This window comes from Pyxicephalus adspersus, chromosome 7, assembly GCF_032062135.1.
Source record: "Pyxicephalus adspersus chromosome 7, UCB_Pads_2.0, whole genome shotgun sequence".
Classification (NCBI taxonomy): Eukaryota; Metazoa; Chordata; class Amphibia; order Anura; family Pyxicephalidae; genus Pyxicephalus; species Pyxicephalus adspersus.
Window position 1 is genome coordinate 49,996,868 of NC_092864.1, and position 15,545 is coordinate 50,012,412.

Below are 15,545 nucleotides of genomic sequence, written 5' to 3' on the forward strand. Positions count from 1 at the left end.
TGTGTTTATGTCCAGAAAAAACATTCTGATGTAATGCTATCTTTATGTCTGTAAGACTTTTTGCTTGGTCAGGTTTTTTTCCTCTAAGGAGGATCATAGTCCACACTGACTATATTCCTTTTTAGCAGATCTCATGTGACCTTCAAGTGACTTTTTGTTTAATATATATGGTCAGCTTGGAAAAGAACCTGAAGCAGTATTTTACAGGTTTAATATTTTAAACCAGGTAGACTTTAAAGTGTGCCTTGCATTGAAATGGAAGGTCCCCTTATCCTTTGGACACTTTATGTAAAACTGGAGAACAAAGTGATAGAAAAAAATATTCACAGAGGATAAGCAGGTCTTGTGTTTACGATGCTATTTCTGCTTGGGACCCGTTTACATTTTTGTAGTGTGTTCACACCATGAATGTTAAGTTAAGACAGCCAATAAATTTTAAAGTGCAGCCTAACACCCTAAAATGTGCCATTTGTGGAAGCACAACACATGTCATTGCATTGTCCGTCAGCACGGTGCTTAAGATTGCTATTTAAAATACATTGCATTGCATTGTACCATAGGCCCTTACTATAATGCTGTGAACAGGCCTACATTTAAAAAACTCAGGTTTCTGATCATTGGTAAAGTTTATTATCCATTCAGTCCGAAAATATATCTGATAACTGAAGCTTGTGTTGCTAGGGGTAATCACATTCTTTGCCTCCTTTCCTGTTGTTCAATTTGAAATTTTAGAAGTCTGTTTATAGCTAGAAATAACCTGTGTCAATACAAGTCAGCAATTCTGTTTTAAGGTTTCTGTATGTTTTAGCACATGCAGAGAAGTTTAAGAGTATGCTTTATTTTGGTTTAGCCTCAAGCCATGCCACTACTGCCAAGAAACATAGAATTTAATGTAAAAAAGATGATCAGACAAAATGTTCCTCTTTCTAGCTGTATAATTGTGCAGAGCATTGGCAGGTCTGAACAATTTATCTAAGCCAGAAACAAGACAAATTATCCACGATTGCGATTAAAAGCACAGCACTTAGAATTTTAATTAAATTGTTACATTGTATTAATAGCTTACATTTTTTCCAGCCAGACGTCATTGTTTTAAGCTTTGTAAATGTGTTTCTGTGTTTTTATTCCACTGAAATACTATAGAGCAGCATGTAACGATTGTGCATAAATACCCAGTTAATCATTGACCATCTTTACAATTGCAGCGGGCTAGCAGCAGGCGAAGATAATGGCCAGAGAGGTTACATGCTGACATTTGTCATTGCTTACCTTCGGGTAGGTCACCCTTCTTTTCCTCTTCTCTTTGTCTGCTCATCAATGTGGATATTGACATATTCTGACCCCAGAGAATATCGAGCGTTTTATAAAGAAGGTCTTTAAAATGTGTTGCACATCTTTGCTTTTCTCTTCAAGAACATGCTGTCATTTTCTGTTCAAGTTCTCTCCCCCTTCCCATAGAAATCACATAAAGGCTTATTAGTTCAGGAGGTGCAGATGTTGCTGGGCTTAGATATGAAAGCGATCAATAGAACAGACAGTGTGTTATTTGCTACTTATCTAGTCAACAATAAATTGGGCAGCATCCATTCAAGTGGTTTCTAGTGCCATGTATTCAGGCCACAGTGCTCTGTGCATGAAAACCATTTATAAGCGTGCTAAGCGCTGCATCAGGCTTGAACGAACCTTGCAACCAAGTAGCTTCTGTACAGGAAAGAAGTGGTTGGGCTCTTAACTTTTCATTTCTGTTTATGTCAATGAAAACATTTATTGCCAAACGTTTTAAAGGCTAAGGCTGCGCAAAACGGTTATAATGGAGAATTTAAGCACATTCCACTCAGAATTAAAAAACTTAAACAGGGACCTACCTGCTTGGCAATTCAGTTTATCTTGGATTTAATGTTATTAGTAATGCAAAAAGCAAGGATTTAGACAATTTCACAGCACAGGTTTGTTGTTTGTGAATGCAATAAATAGATAACTGTGATCAAAAGCCAAACTCCAACCTAGACATACTGTCAGGACAGAGTAAAAAGAATTATTTCCAATGGAGTCAGTTCAAGAAGAGCATCCTATTAATAAAGTGGGGAAGAGTTAAAGATGGAAACGCATTTGTATTGCTGTCCCAGTGACAACCTCTCCCTTATTTCTGGTATGAGTGTCATATGGATAGAAGTGAAAATCGTCCGAAACTGAATCACAGTTGGAAACAACATAACAACATGGAATTCCTTATGGTATCCCAATCGAAAAGAATAGCTAAACTTGGGTAGATTCAAAGATCTTTCTGACTGTAACACAGCCGCAGCAAATGATTGACTATAGTTGCACACAGATAACTCTTTATAGGACCTAATATATTGTAGTATTTGTATAGTGTCAACATATTTTGCAGCTCTGTACGTTAAATAGGGGTAGCAAATGACAGATACCATGGCACAGGACAGGACCCTGCTCAGAAAATCTTACAATTGAATAGGAGGGGGAAGTATACTTTTATATAAAGCTACATTTCCTATGCATAGTTCTGTTTGATGTGCTTGTACGTAGGATTCTTTTTCCAGATAAGTCTTCATGCTCAAAACCAATTAATTGATAAATTAATAGAATATATACATGTTTATAGGCCTCCTTGGTTAGTTGCAGATAATACGATCTTTTTAGGTAGGGCCAATTTTTTTTTCTTTTAAGACAAGACAATATCAAGTTTTAACTAAATGTTTATTCTAAATGAATCTGACGAAACCAGTTTTTAAAAATAAGCCAAATAATGTTCTTTAACTATAACTAACATTTTCATAACAATGTGTTTGTTATGTTTTTGTAGGATCTTGGCATGGACTATTATGTGATAGGAGAATCATTTGAAACCTCTGTTCCTTGGGACAGGTAAGGCTTTGTGTGCGTCGGTAACTTTGACATTTTTAAACTCCACTCCAAACCTTCTTAAAGCTTAATCACAGTCAAACCAATAAGTACACATTTATTATATATATGGTAGCTTATATTATTACCATCACCCATCTCTTTCCTCTTGTCGGCATATTCTGTAAGCATGTGTGCATCCAATTAGCTGCTGGTATTACCTAAGTTTTCTCTCTCTGACTATTGTTCTGTTCTACACAGGATAACAAGACAGGTTTGGGTCCTAACACAGGTTTCATAAAAAAAAAAAAAAAAAAAAAAAGATACATAACTGCTTTGATAGTCTTTAATAGTCTGTTATACTGTACGAAAAAGGTTATAGTGGGATTCTGGTTGCTGTGAGCAATATATTTAGATTACACATGCTTGGATAAAATTGAGACAAATTAAACTATCATTGCCTGTTCTTTCTGTAAAATATACACTCAGCTTTATGCATCACATTGTTAGTACTGAGAACTTAATTTCTCCAACACATTCAGAGATTTTAAAGCTAAAAGCTTAAATCTGATTAGTGGGGGAAAATAATTCTTAGTATGGACAACATGATGCATAAAGTAAAAAGGCTTTGAATTCCTACTTGTCTTGTCCTTCTTAACTGTAAATGTTTCATTTTTCCATTGTAGGGTGCTAGACCTCTGTCGAAACGTCAAAGAAAGAATTGTTAGAGAATGCAAAGAAAGAGGCGTTCAATTTCCACCACTGTCAACATGCAGGTACAGCAACTCTTGCCTTGTCAGGACATCAACACTGTTCCTGTTGCATTTGTGTCACGCATCATGGATCCCTAATTGTGTAACTTTTGCACGAGACAACATTACCATACAATTTAGTGCCTTCACTACATGTTTTTTTTACTATAAGGACATCTTAATACAAAACATCTAGAGAAAGCATCTTGGCTAGTCATCTGAGATTTTATATTCTCAGTCAGGCTAGAGTAAGATTGATTGACACGCTTAACCTTTCTGAAAGTCAGCACAGTGGTCGCAATCGAAACCAAATAGAAATCGCATCAAGGTTTCACGACAGAAATTTCAAAACGAATAAAGACCGCTTGACGAACATAATATAAATAAACTATTATTGCATGGCCATTAATTCCTACGACCAGCACTTTATGAGTTTAAAATTGGAAAGAACCACTCAAGAAAAGAACCGTTGGGAGTTTTATTTTTTGTTTTATACAAACTGAGTAACATTTTTTATCTCTTTGACGTGGTATTTTTTACTCGATTGAGCTAGATTAAATTGTTAGCAGTTTGAGTTGTTAAAAACTTCCAAAGCTGTAAACAGAATTGTAGATTATATTTAGAACTTAAGAAAATAATTGGTGGATGTGGTAAAAAGATGAATAACAGATCTCTTAAAAACCTCAACATCTTAGGGAATGCCCTTAAAACTTTCTTGGTGGTGCATTGCAAATGTGTCTCTATTATCTATTCTCTCCAGTCGAGATAATTGCAGGGCATATATCTTCACACGGCAGTGCTAACAAAAACAAAGCTTGAATTGTAAACTAAATTCTTTCACACAAAAATGTCAAACATATTCTCTGGTTTGTCATTACATGTTTATGGTCAGGCTTGGGTTGATTATCTTTCATTGTGGGTTCCTCCAGCAGCATGGACAGATGTAAATCTTGCTCCTGCGCTGCTATAGGTAACTGGTTTGTTAGACTTTTTGTGTAAACTTTTTTTTTTGTTTTTTTTTTTTGAGCTCTAGGATTGGCACACGCAAGTGAAAGATGCTTTAGGCTGTTCTTCTTACTTGTGATCTTGAGAAGAAGTTTGGCAAACACTAGAAAGGCTGCCAGAAGATATTCTGTTTATGGATGCATTTTAGCTAATTCCACGATAGCCCCTATACGATACGACAAATCCACGATAGCTCGAATGTTTTACTCGAATGTCCTGGTAAAGGATTTCTTATTCTTTTCATCCAGTCTCGTGATTCGGACACTGATAGCAAACAGCAAAACCAGGTGCAGACTAGACTGCAATTCTGGTTCATATTAATGAGGTCTTTTTTTTCTTTTTTTTTTTTTTTTTTGCTTTCCACACTTGCAAGCTGCAATTACTTACTTTGTTTTTGGGGTGCACAATCTCATCCTGGCTTCACTACCTAGTAAATAATTAATAAAAAACCGGGCCATTCCAAATAAATTATTGGAATTGTCTTAAAAACTTACAAATGATCACATGAATGAATATTCACAATATGATCACACAATATGAATATTCAAATAAAGGCTAAAAAATATTTTAAAATATCATTAGAAAACATAAAATTGATTCAAAATACTGGTTGTAAATACTGGGTACCACAATTGTAAATATTAGAGGACACTTTTGGAGTGGCATTCTAGTAAACTAGACATTTTTCCATATTAAATTTGTGTATAATATTACCATATGAAATAAATTTTGTGCAGTACAGTAAAGTCAGTTTTAGTGTTTTATAGTAAAAGAATACCTGCTGATATTGTAAAACAAAAAGGAAATGCAGTTAAAATGATTTCTGAAAGTCTAAATTCCTCACCAATATATGTCCACCACATATTGCTAAATTAATATTTAAACACCTGTATAGCAGTGTCAGGTGGATCAGGTTTGATCTCTGTATGTTTTTTTTGTTGGGAGGAAACTAGTTACTAGACGGTTACATGTAACCAGTTAAACATGTCCTATTTAGTTGCTGGGGCAGGGTAATACTTTTCTATACATCTTCTGCACTGGGTCATTTTATAGGCCTACCATATGCACATTTCCCTACCTGTGCAGGTCTGCCTAAAGAAGTGGGCAATATTCCACTGACTGACTACAGCATTTACATGCTGTTTTGTTTGTCATGCAATCCATGGTAGTCTCACAGTCCCTGTTTTTACAGTAATTTGCTAACCAAAGAATGTCCACATTTAGTAGGTTTCAGCTTTTTGAATCCTGCTAAAACTACTTTAAGATTCGAGAAATTTTCTTGGCCACCTGCAGATGACCTCACCTTCTCCATACTATATAAAGTATGTGTAATAATGTGCTCATCATGCAAATCCATAGGCATAGCTGCGGTAGAGCATTCATAGATAGTCAGCCCTATATAGTCATTTTATGATTTTTCCCAGGATATTTGGCCAGGCATGAATAAAGCATACAGGATAGTTTTACACTGTACATCCTGGTGTTCCATGTCCAAATAAGCACAAGTTATTTTTAGCTGTGAACTCCATATATTAAGCTCTGTGTGCTTTCATAATACATTAAATTAAACTGAATTGTGTGTAAAATCCGCTGACATGCTTCTTGTGCGTTTCCAGTTATAGTAGAGATTTAATGATGTTCCTTTTCACCTGCTGAAGCTTAGTGGACATTGTTTTATGCACTTTGGGGGTGATGTTGGATAACATCCTGCTGCTACTACTGGTTTATTGTAACCAGCATTAGGCTAAATATAGACAGCAATAAGCTAAATATTTGATTGTAGTCTCTATCACTGGACAGTATTTATTAACAGATATGTGCAAGGACTGTGGGACACTCTGGGCCTGGATCCCAAACAAATGGCTTCAATCCTGCAGCAACACAATTACCATTAGGCCATCCAGGCCCTTTAATCCCCTTTCCATGGAAGACTGACCAGCAGTAGTTCTCTTCTGGCAACATAAAAAAGGTTATGTAGAGAGATAAGTGGAAGGGGGTGTGAAGGAGCCGGGCAACAACAGGAGCAGCGCAATTGTGACCTCCGACACATACCAATATGAATCTAAGACAAAAATTAAATCTTGCAGGGTTTTACTTGGGCACAAATAACATTTGTTAATGTTCCTATAACATAATAAATCAGAGTTAGCCGTCTTTCAAAAGTTATACTCTGCATCTGATTGCTTTGAAGATGTTCCTTTTAAAAGATGGCAGCTGGTTCTGAGTTGACTTGTCCTTTAAAAGCTGCCAGGGAGCTGTAAACTACATCACACATTGATTCTATGTATGAATTCTGCTTCTCTCCCAGTTTTATGAATATGTTTTAACAGCTGGAATTCAATAGCTACTGCAGCATTCAATCTTTCAGCAAGAGTAATTCAGCAGGACAGCAATTCGTTTGCAGTTCAGTGGTATCCACAAGCATGAGAAATACTGAGTTCTTTATGCCTACATGCGTTCTGTTTATGGGGATCTGTATATCTCTGTGTATCTGATCTACATGGCAGCCGCTGCTTTTAATACTTATCTTAATAGTCTTGGCAGAAGCCAAAGGTACATATTATTGTCTTGTATGAAAGAAGATACTGTTTAAATGCCTTTAAATGTATTTTGCATTCATATACACATCTATAAATAGATCTTTTGCACTGGTCATTTTATAAAAATGCTTTGGTTATTATATTAGTTACATTTGATGTTTAACTGGTAAACAGAATAAACAAAAAATAAAAATAAATCAAAGCATTAGGTACAACTCAGTAGAAATTAAAGATTTCTTAAAAATGAAAATCTGTTTTCTTTTATCAGAGATAAAGTATGTCCTGTGTTTTCTGTCATCTAGATCCTGAGGGTTCAGTTCTGCCTGCTAATTAAATGAAATAAAATGTAATAAAACATGAACTAATCTTGTGACATTCTCACTTGCATCTTTTAAGTAGTTTTATAAATAAAGTGAACAAAAAAATGGCAGCAATTATCATATAAAGGTTGGAGGCCCCCTTTTTTTCATCTTTTTTTGTAAATGGAACCCACATAAATGACATAGTAGAGATTTATTTACACCTCTTGTGTGGAGTTTTGATCCGCATGTTTTACTGTAACATTTAAATTTTAGAATCTCTTTACAAAGTCTACAAAATGGGTGGAACAGACAATGCTTCAAAATTTAGGTTACGTCGATAACCTCCGACCTCTTACACTATATAACCATCACAGCAAGTTTATTGCTGATATTTTTATTTATTGCCAAGCTTAAACCCCACAGTCAGCACAGACCTTTGTGTACATGTATGTCAAGTTTAAATTATGACTTATTCTGAAAATAAAAAAGAAAAATTCCTGGGAGTCTCCCTGATGTTCAATGTGTTTTTTTTTGGTATGTTTTTGGGCATTCAGCAGTTCATAAAAGAGATTGTTACCTGTTTTCATGGAACCAGTGAATGCCAGGACTGAGATTTTACTTGTAATATATTTTTTCCATTGCTGTTTTTTGGCTATGGCAGCATTCATTTTTTTTTTTATCTTTATGCATGTCCAACTTAACCTAAAGTAGACTGTATGTGTCCAAATGCCATGTCGATGGCTGAAAAGGCTTGAAACAGAACTAAACCCACAATACCCACCTTTTCCTGTTATGTCACAGGGCACTTCCATGTTTTTGTTCTTTTCTTTCTGGAGGCAATCTTCAGCCATCTTGATTGGCCAACCTTGGATGACTTAACTCATTCATGATGATATGCATTCATGGCACACACAAGGGAAGTGAGGATTACTGGGTTTTCCTGGCAATTAACATTGAGCTGTGAATGTTGGGAGGCAATCGGAGAGGTAGGAACAGTTCTTGCAGAAGGGACATCGCTTGTCCCTGTCGGAAAAATAAACACCTGTCTGGTTGTGGATTTTTCAAGGTGGGTCTTTAGTTCTAAACTTAAAGTGATAACACTCAAGTAGATTTTGCCTGCAACATTTATCCACGTGACCAGAAGAAATGTGGTGGTGTGTTGTGTTGGGTTAGAACGTCTGTTGAGTTTATCCGTCTCCCCCCCCCCCCCAATTGGGGAGGGGTTTTGTAATTTCCTATTTCAGTATGTGTCACTTAAAAAATTAGGAGATATACAGAGACAGTTTTGTAAAGTAGACAGATTAAAAAGCGTGTCGTGTGTTAACAGCTTCATACCATTCAGAATATCTTCAAGTTGTTTTATATGGTGAAACTAATTATTTCTTTGTTCATGTCTTTTAGGGTGACACAAACCTATGATGCGGGTGCCTGTGTATATTTCTACTTTGCCTTTAATTATAGGGGCATAAGTGACCCAGTGCACGTCTATGAAGAAATTGAGGTAATGTGTAAAAAAAACAAAAAAAAACTATTAATCTAGAATTTTGAGTATATGTAGAATTATGAACATGATCTGACACAATAATGATTTGACCCCATTCATGCTGTGTCGGTAGACATTATTATTTATTTATTTTTAAATCTTACTGGTTATTCCCAGTCTATTCAAGGCTGTGATTATACACATACCTTTCTGCCCTTCTTCTGATATGATTGCATTGCTTTATTAGAAGGTATCTTAAAATACTGAATAACCATACAGAGAGACTGCTAAAAAATAGGTAGATAGGTAAAATATATTTCTGATGAGGGGAATGCACTTTGGCCTCTTGGCTTTGGGTGCTAAATTTCTTTGCCCTGACTATGTCTAATTCCTATCAGAAACCCTAGTATTAATTTGTTTAGAATACTAAGAATTTTAGTATACTGCAGACATATAATTCACTGCTTATTTTTTTCTATTTCGTAAACCTGCATTTCTGAATGTACAGTTGGCCCAGGGAGCATTATTTATTTATTTTTCTAAAAAGTATGATTGTATTGCTGCACATTAGCTTATCTTATTCTGTAACAAAATAACTGTATGAAAGTCGTCAAGCAAATCTATATTTAAACTTCTAGCCCCTGATCCATATTACATTAATAATGCATTTTCTCCTTCTGTATCCTTTCAAATGTAGTTTGCTGCTAGAGAGGAAATTCTTGCTAATGGAGGAAGCCTTTCACATCATCATGGAGGTAGGACATTGTAATTTTTATGTACTTTCATCTCTTGTCCTGTAACAGATCTTTCATGATAACATATTGCTAATTGTAGACTTTGACCTGCGATCATTGCTTAAGGATTATGTAAAACTTTAGGATCCATACTTTCAAGTTTTCATTCATGTTATCTACTTTTTAATAATCATTCTTTATTGCACTCAAATTGCAGCAAAACTATAAGGGCTCGTGGTTCAGGGGGACTGAACCAGAATGTTCTTTATAATATATCTATACAGAAAAAGTGTTGATTAAAACAGTATTTGCATACATTTCTTTGTCAGCAAGGCTCTGGCATTATAAGTAAGATATGATGTCACCATACAATGATTACCAAAGTCTCCGCATTCATTCACATGAGATCTGCTGGACAATATAAGATCAAATGTTTGGACTGCATCATAAAGGTTTGAAAGCATCCTCTCTAACTCCACCTTGTTTAATCTCATTGTTTTGTGGAGTCCTCTATGAATCCGTCATATGATATTTAGATCTTATAGTGTTTTATTTGCATTAACATTCTGTAAAATGTGACCAGTGAATGTCACTCTACAGGTCTCTTGAAGAGTGATGACATGCCATAACATTGTCCTCTGTAACTGCCACCTCTGTCATTGGTAACTGTTTGCAGATGACCCCTACTTAAGTGTTTGGATGAGTTAACTGAGGCATTACAAAAACATGACATCGATCATTGTGTTTTTGTCATGTTAGCAGTGTTCTGGTGTTTTTTTCTTATTTTTCCAAGAAGTTTTCATATGTCCAGATGTTCTGCCAAGATCGTAACACATTTGTTTAAATGAGTCTTGTCTATAGTAGCCTAGGCAATTTTAACTAAAAGAGAATATTCATTATAACCTCATCAGTTGGCCATTTTGGAGAGGAAGCGTTTTTATGACTCTGATTACAGACCTTCATGGGCTTCTATTTTTGTATCCTAACTACCTTCAGTACATCAAAGTATAAGTATTAAAAACGCCTTCCTCTTTTTCCTACTTTCCTCTTACGTTGATACTTCTCACCCTTTCCTTTTTCTTAGCAATTTTTAACTTGGTTTTAAATGTCTACTTCACCAACCACTGTAGCTGCCGGCACTGTGGAGCAAATTATCCTCAAGGTTGACAGCAAAAACAAATAATTGAATTAATTTAGCGACTGAGCTTACCCTGCTTTCTCTCCCATAGCTCCTGTTCTTTGACTACAAAAAGTCCAGTTGCTACTTGATACAGGGTGATCTAATCTGGTTTATCATAACTGTAGCCTGAAAATGTTCCTAAAAATACATAACCTACAGATTCCTCTTCCTTCTTTTCTCTTTCTTCATTTCTCATTCTTCCTTCCTTTCTTTCTTTCTTCTCTGATCTGATCCAATCTGGTTTATCATAGCTGTAGCCTGAAAATGTTACCGTAGTAAAAAACCATAACCTACAGATTCCTCCTTTCTCTCTCTTGCTTCCTCTTTCTTCTTTTCTCTCTTTCTTCCTCTTTCTTTCTTCCTTTCTCTTTTTTCCTTTCGTTTTCTTCCTTTCTCTTTTTACCTTTCTCTTTCTTCCTTCCATTCTTTTTTCTCACACGGCTCTGATCTAATCTGGTTTATCATAGCTGTAGCCTGAAAATGTTCCTAAAAATACATATTACATTACAGATTCCTCTTTCTTCCCTCCTCTTCCTTTCTCTTTCTTCCTTCTTCCTTCTTCTTTCTTCCTTCTTCTTTCTTCCTTACTCTTTTTTTCATTTCTCTTTCTTCCTTTCTCTTTTTTTTTTTTTTTCCTTTCTCTTTCTTCCTTCTTTCTTCCTTTCTCTTTCTTCTTTTCTCTTTCTTCAATTCTCTCCTTTTTCTTTCTTCTCCCACGGCTCTTTCTCCTTCTGCCTTAATAGCATCTATATTTCTTATGGTCCTTTAGGCTCTTTTATATTCTTAGAACAAAATAGGGTAAAGACAGAATTTCATTTTCTATGGTTTTTTTTTTTTTACCTTTTAAAAGAAATGATTTACAATGTAAAAGAAAATGGGTATAGTGGATGATATGAAACTGTTGCATCTTTTAAGTTTTTTTTCTACGGTGCTTTAGGACTTGTCACCAGTAAATTAGCAGACTTGTGAACACAAGTTGCTTTTACAGACTGTCTATTTCTACTGCAATTTGCTGACAGCTTGTGTAACAGTTATAGTTCTGGTTTTCCAAGTGACTTCATGGGCATGCTGTGTATTATTCAAGCTATATGTTCCTGGCTTTCTTGGACAGTCTTGTTGATCCTTGTGACTTGCAGCTTGTTTTACATACTAAAGGTAATGGAAATTTGTTTTAACATTTGACGTGTGAACTTGCTGCTCCGATTTACTGAATGGATTTACCTTTATTTACTGACCTTCAGGACATGACCTGACATTCATGGACAAGCCTTGGAATTCCAGCAAGGAAAAGGGGGACAAATATTGATGCTATTTCTCTTCTACTGTTGGTCCTGTAATTGTGATAAATAACCGTTGCTTTCACTATCTAAAAACAGACAGGCTGGTTTGTCTGTCTACAATCATGCCGTGATAAATGGAGCTATTTTAACTCTGTTTTTGTGTATTAAAGAAAACAGATGTAGTCTAAGACTTGAGGCTATGAGGAAGTATAAACGCTGTTTAACTCGACTTTCCGATGCTTGTTATGGTAAATGAAAAGCTGGCCACTTTCTCTCTGTATTCTGACTTTTTTTCCCACTCTACTGCATCCACAGCATAAAAACAAACTTTAATGGATATCTGTACTTTTAAAACATGTTCATTGTATTTTTATATCCAGTGACAACAAGCACCTTCTTTCTTCCTTTCTCTTTTTTTTTTTTTTTCCTTTCTCTTTCTTCCTTCTTTCTTCCTTTCTCTTTCTTCTTTTCTCTTTCTTCAATTCTCTCCTTTTTCTTTCTTCTCCCACGGCTCTTTCTCCTTCTGCCTTAATAGCATCTATATTTCTTATGGTCCTTTAGGCTCTTTTATATTCTTAGAACAAAATAGGGTAAAGACAGAATTTCATTTTCTATGGTTTTTTTTTTTTTACCTTTTAAAAGAAATGATTTACAATGTAAAAGAAAATGGGTATAGTGGATGATATGAAACTGTTGCATCTTTTAAGTTTTTTTTCTACGGTGCTTTAGGACTTGTCACCAGTAAATTAGCAGACTTGTGAACACAAGTTGCTTTTACAGACTGTCTATTTCTACTGCAATTTGCTGACAGCTTGTGTAACAGTTATAGTTCTGGTTTTCCAAGTGACTTCATGGGCATGCTGTGTATTATTCAAGCTATATGTTCCTGGCTTTCTTGGACAGTCTTGTTGATCCTTGTGACTTGCAGCTTGTTTTACATACTAAAGGTAATGGAAATTTGTTTTAACATTTGACGTGTGAACTTGCTGCTCCGATTTACTGAATGGATTTACCTTTATTTACTGACCTTCAGGACATGACCTGACATTCATGGACAAGCCTTGGAATTCCAGCAAGGAAAAGGGGGACAAATATTGATGCTATTTCTCTTCTACTGTTGGTCCTGTAATTGTGATAAATAACCGTTGCTTTCACTATCTAAAAACAGACAGGCTGGTTTGTCTGTCTACAATCATGCCGTGATAAATGGAGCTATTTTAACTCTGTTTTTGTGTATTAAAGAAAACAGATGTAGTCTAAGACTTGAGGCTATGAGGAAGTATAAACGCTGTTTAACTCGACTTTCCGATGCTTGTTATGGTAAATGAAAAGCTGGCCACTTTCTCTCTGTATTCTGACTTTTTTTCCCACTCTACTGCATCCACAGCATAAAAACAAACTTTAATGGATATCTGTACTTTTAAAACATGTTCATTGTATTTTTATATCCAGTGACAACAAGCACCTTTTGTAGAAATACTTTTTACCTTTGCATTTTCTTTTTTTTCAATTTAAAGGGTGTAAATACAGGCCATGACAAATGTAAACATTGCTTGTTTGCAAGCTGCACTATTAATTAAAAAAAAAAAAAAGTTTTTGTGTACTAAACCTGAAGGCAAGGACAGCATTAGGCTGTTAATGTGTATTCTGCTTTTATCAGTTGGCTGTCATATGAGATGAGGGTTGATACCGGCTTTGCCAGTTCAATACTGGATTGTCTACTTCCAGCAGTGAGACATCTTTTTCACCAATTATAATATGCATAAAGTTCATGTGTCATACTTACATTGTCATATAAGTTCATAGTTATATTGACAGTTCTTGTCACTTAAGACATTTGAACCAATGGTAGTTGGAGTACAATGTCCTCCTCATTGTTCTGTATCCTGGCCTTTAGTCATGCTGTTCTTCATTCAATTGTGAAAGTTGCAAACAAACTGAATGTTTAGGTATATACCTTACTTAAAAACATGTACCAATATAGTAAAAGTCCAACTTTTATATATTTGTGTGCAGTGCTATGTACTATAGGCTACAGGCATACAAATCAAAAACGTCAGGGGTTGTTTTGACTTGTTTTGAGTCAGGGACTCAAAAGGGGAAAGCTTGACAACTATCATTTAACTTCCAGCAAGTTTAACAATAGCAGCCTCCATGTTTCTCTTATTTTTCCTTACCATGTTCTGTTAAATGTGTGTTTCTGTACAAACAAGCTTTATAGGTTTTTATCTTGTCACTAACTCTTCCTAAAATGTGTTTAGAGATACAAAGATTTATATATATACATATACAAAAGTACAAAATACTTTTCACCTCTATTAAATATGCTTAATCACAACCTGTGATCCTAATTGTGACGAGAACAGGGCACGTACCTGCCGATTCTAGTGTTCTCTGGCAAATGCCACTGGGGTGCAGGTGAGTATTGGTGTCACTACAGGATGTCTGGCCCAAATGCCACTTATCTAGACTGGTCAGAAACCTCCACGCTGGAGGTCATCTTATAGAGCTCCGGCACCTACTGCCCCTCCTGTTCATCGTTGCATGGTCCTGCTGCTGGTTTGTTGCCTTTCTATGGCCCTGTCCTGCTCTCCTGGTATCTCCTCCACACTCCTAAGACTGCTGGGAGATACAGCTGTGATTGTGCTTATGGATGTCCCCATGGATAATCTGGATCATCTGTCCAACCTGAATGGGCTGCTGGTACCTCCTCTGTGCAATACCACTAGTTACAAGGGCACAAGTTAAATGTAAGAGTGATAAAAGTCAGCCTGGAAGAATAAGGAGAGGGAAACAGTCTGTGTTAAAAGCAAGTAATGGCCTCTTGTTTTCCTCTAGTGTTTTTTTTCTCAGGAGTAGAATTAAGATAAATTAATGTTTAAGTAATTAGAGTTTTAATGTCGATTGTGTAATTAAAAAAAAAATCTACTGCATTTCGTTGTTTTTTTTTTTTTTCTTATTGTAGCAAGAATTTGTGAACAAAATGTAATTTTCTCCACATTTATTTGAATTCTTGCTTTTTTAATAGAAATTAGGAGCTTTATAGAAACCTTAGACTTGCAGTATTGTTTATAGATTAGGAAATTTTTTGTCAAGTATTTTTTTTCTGTATCCCCATTTAGAGTTGTCACCAGAACAAGTGTTAGGTAAAATCTTCCAATTAGGACACTTGTTAAAGGCACAATGGTCTAAGACAGTAATCACCCATACTTTGGGAGATTTCCTCAAACTCCCTCTGTCTTTTGAGGTACATTTCCCACTAGTGCATTAAAAATTTTAAAGTAATTCTTTTTAAGCTTTAAGATTTTAAGCATGTACTTTTTTGGAATCGACAGTATTTTTGCTTTTTTTTTAATCTTTTCTTTTCCAAGTTAGACCTTCTCCTGTGCTTTCACGAAATTTGTTTG

The 15,545-nt window shown here is 35.5% G+C and overlaps 1 protein-coding gene across 1 annotated transcript in view; it reads left to right on the top strand.

Moving 5' to 3' along the window:
* The window catches only part of AGPS (alkylglycerone phosphate synthase), a 106,907-nt gene that overhangs the window by 80,497 nt on the left and 10,865 nt on the right, over positions 1-15,545 (top strand). The window contains exons 15-19 of the mRNA XM_072418386.1: positions 1,206-1,275; positions 2,825-2,886; positions 3,549-3,638; positions 8,863-8,962; positions 9,642-9,699. Coding sequence (XP_072274487.1) covers positions 1,206-1,275; positions 2,825-2,886; positions 3,549-3,638; positions 8,863-8,962; positions 9,642-9,699 — 380 coding nt within the window. The remainder of the gene's footprint in view (positions 1-1,205; positions 1,276-2,824; positions 2,887-3,548; positions 3,639-8,862; positions 8,963-9,641; positions 9,700-15,545) is intronic.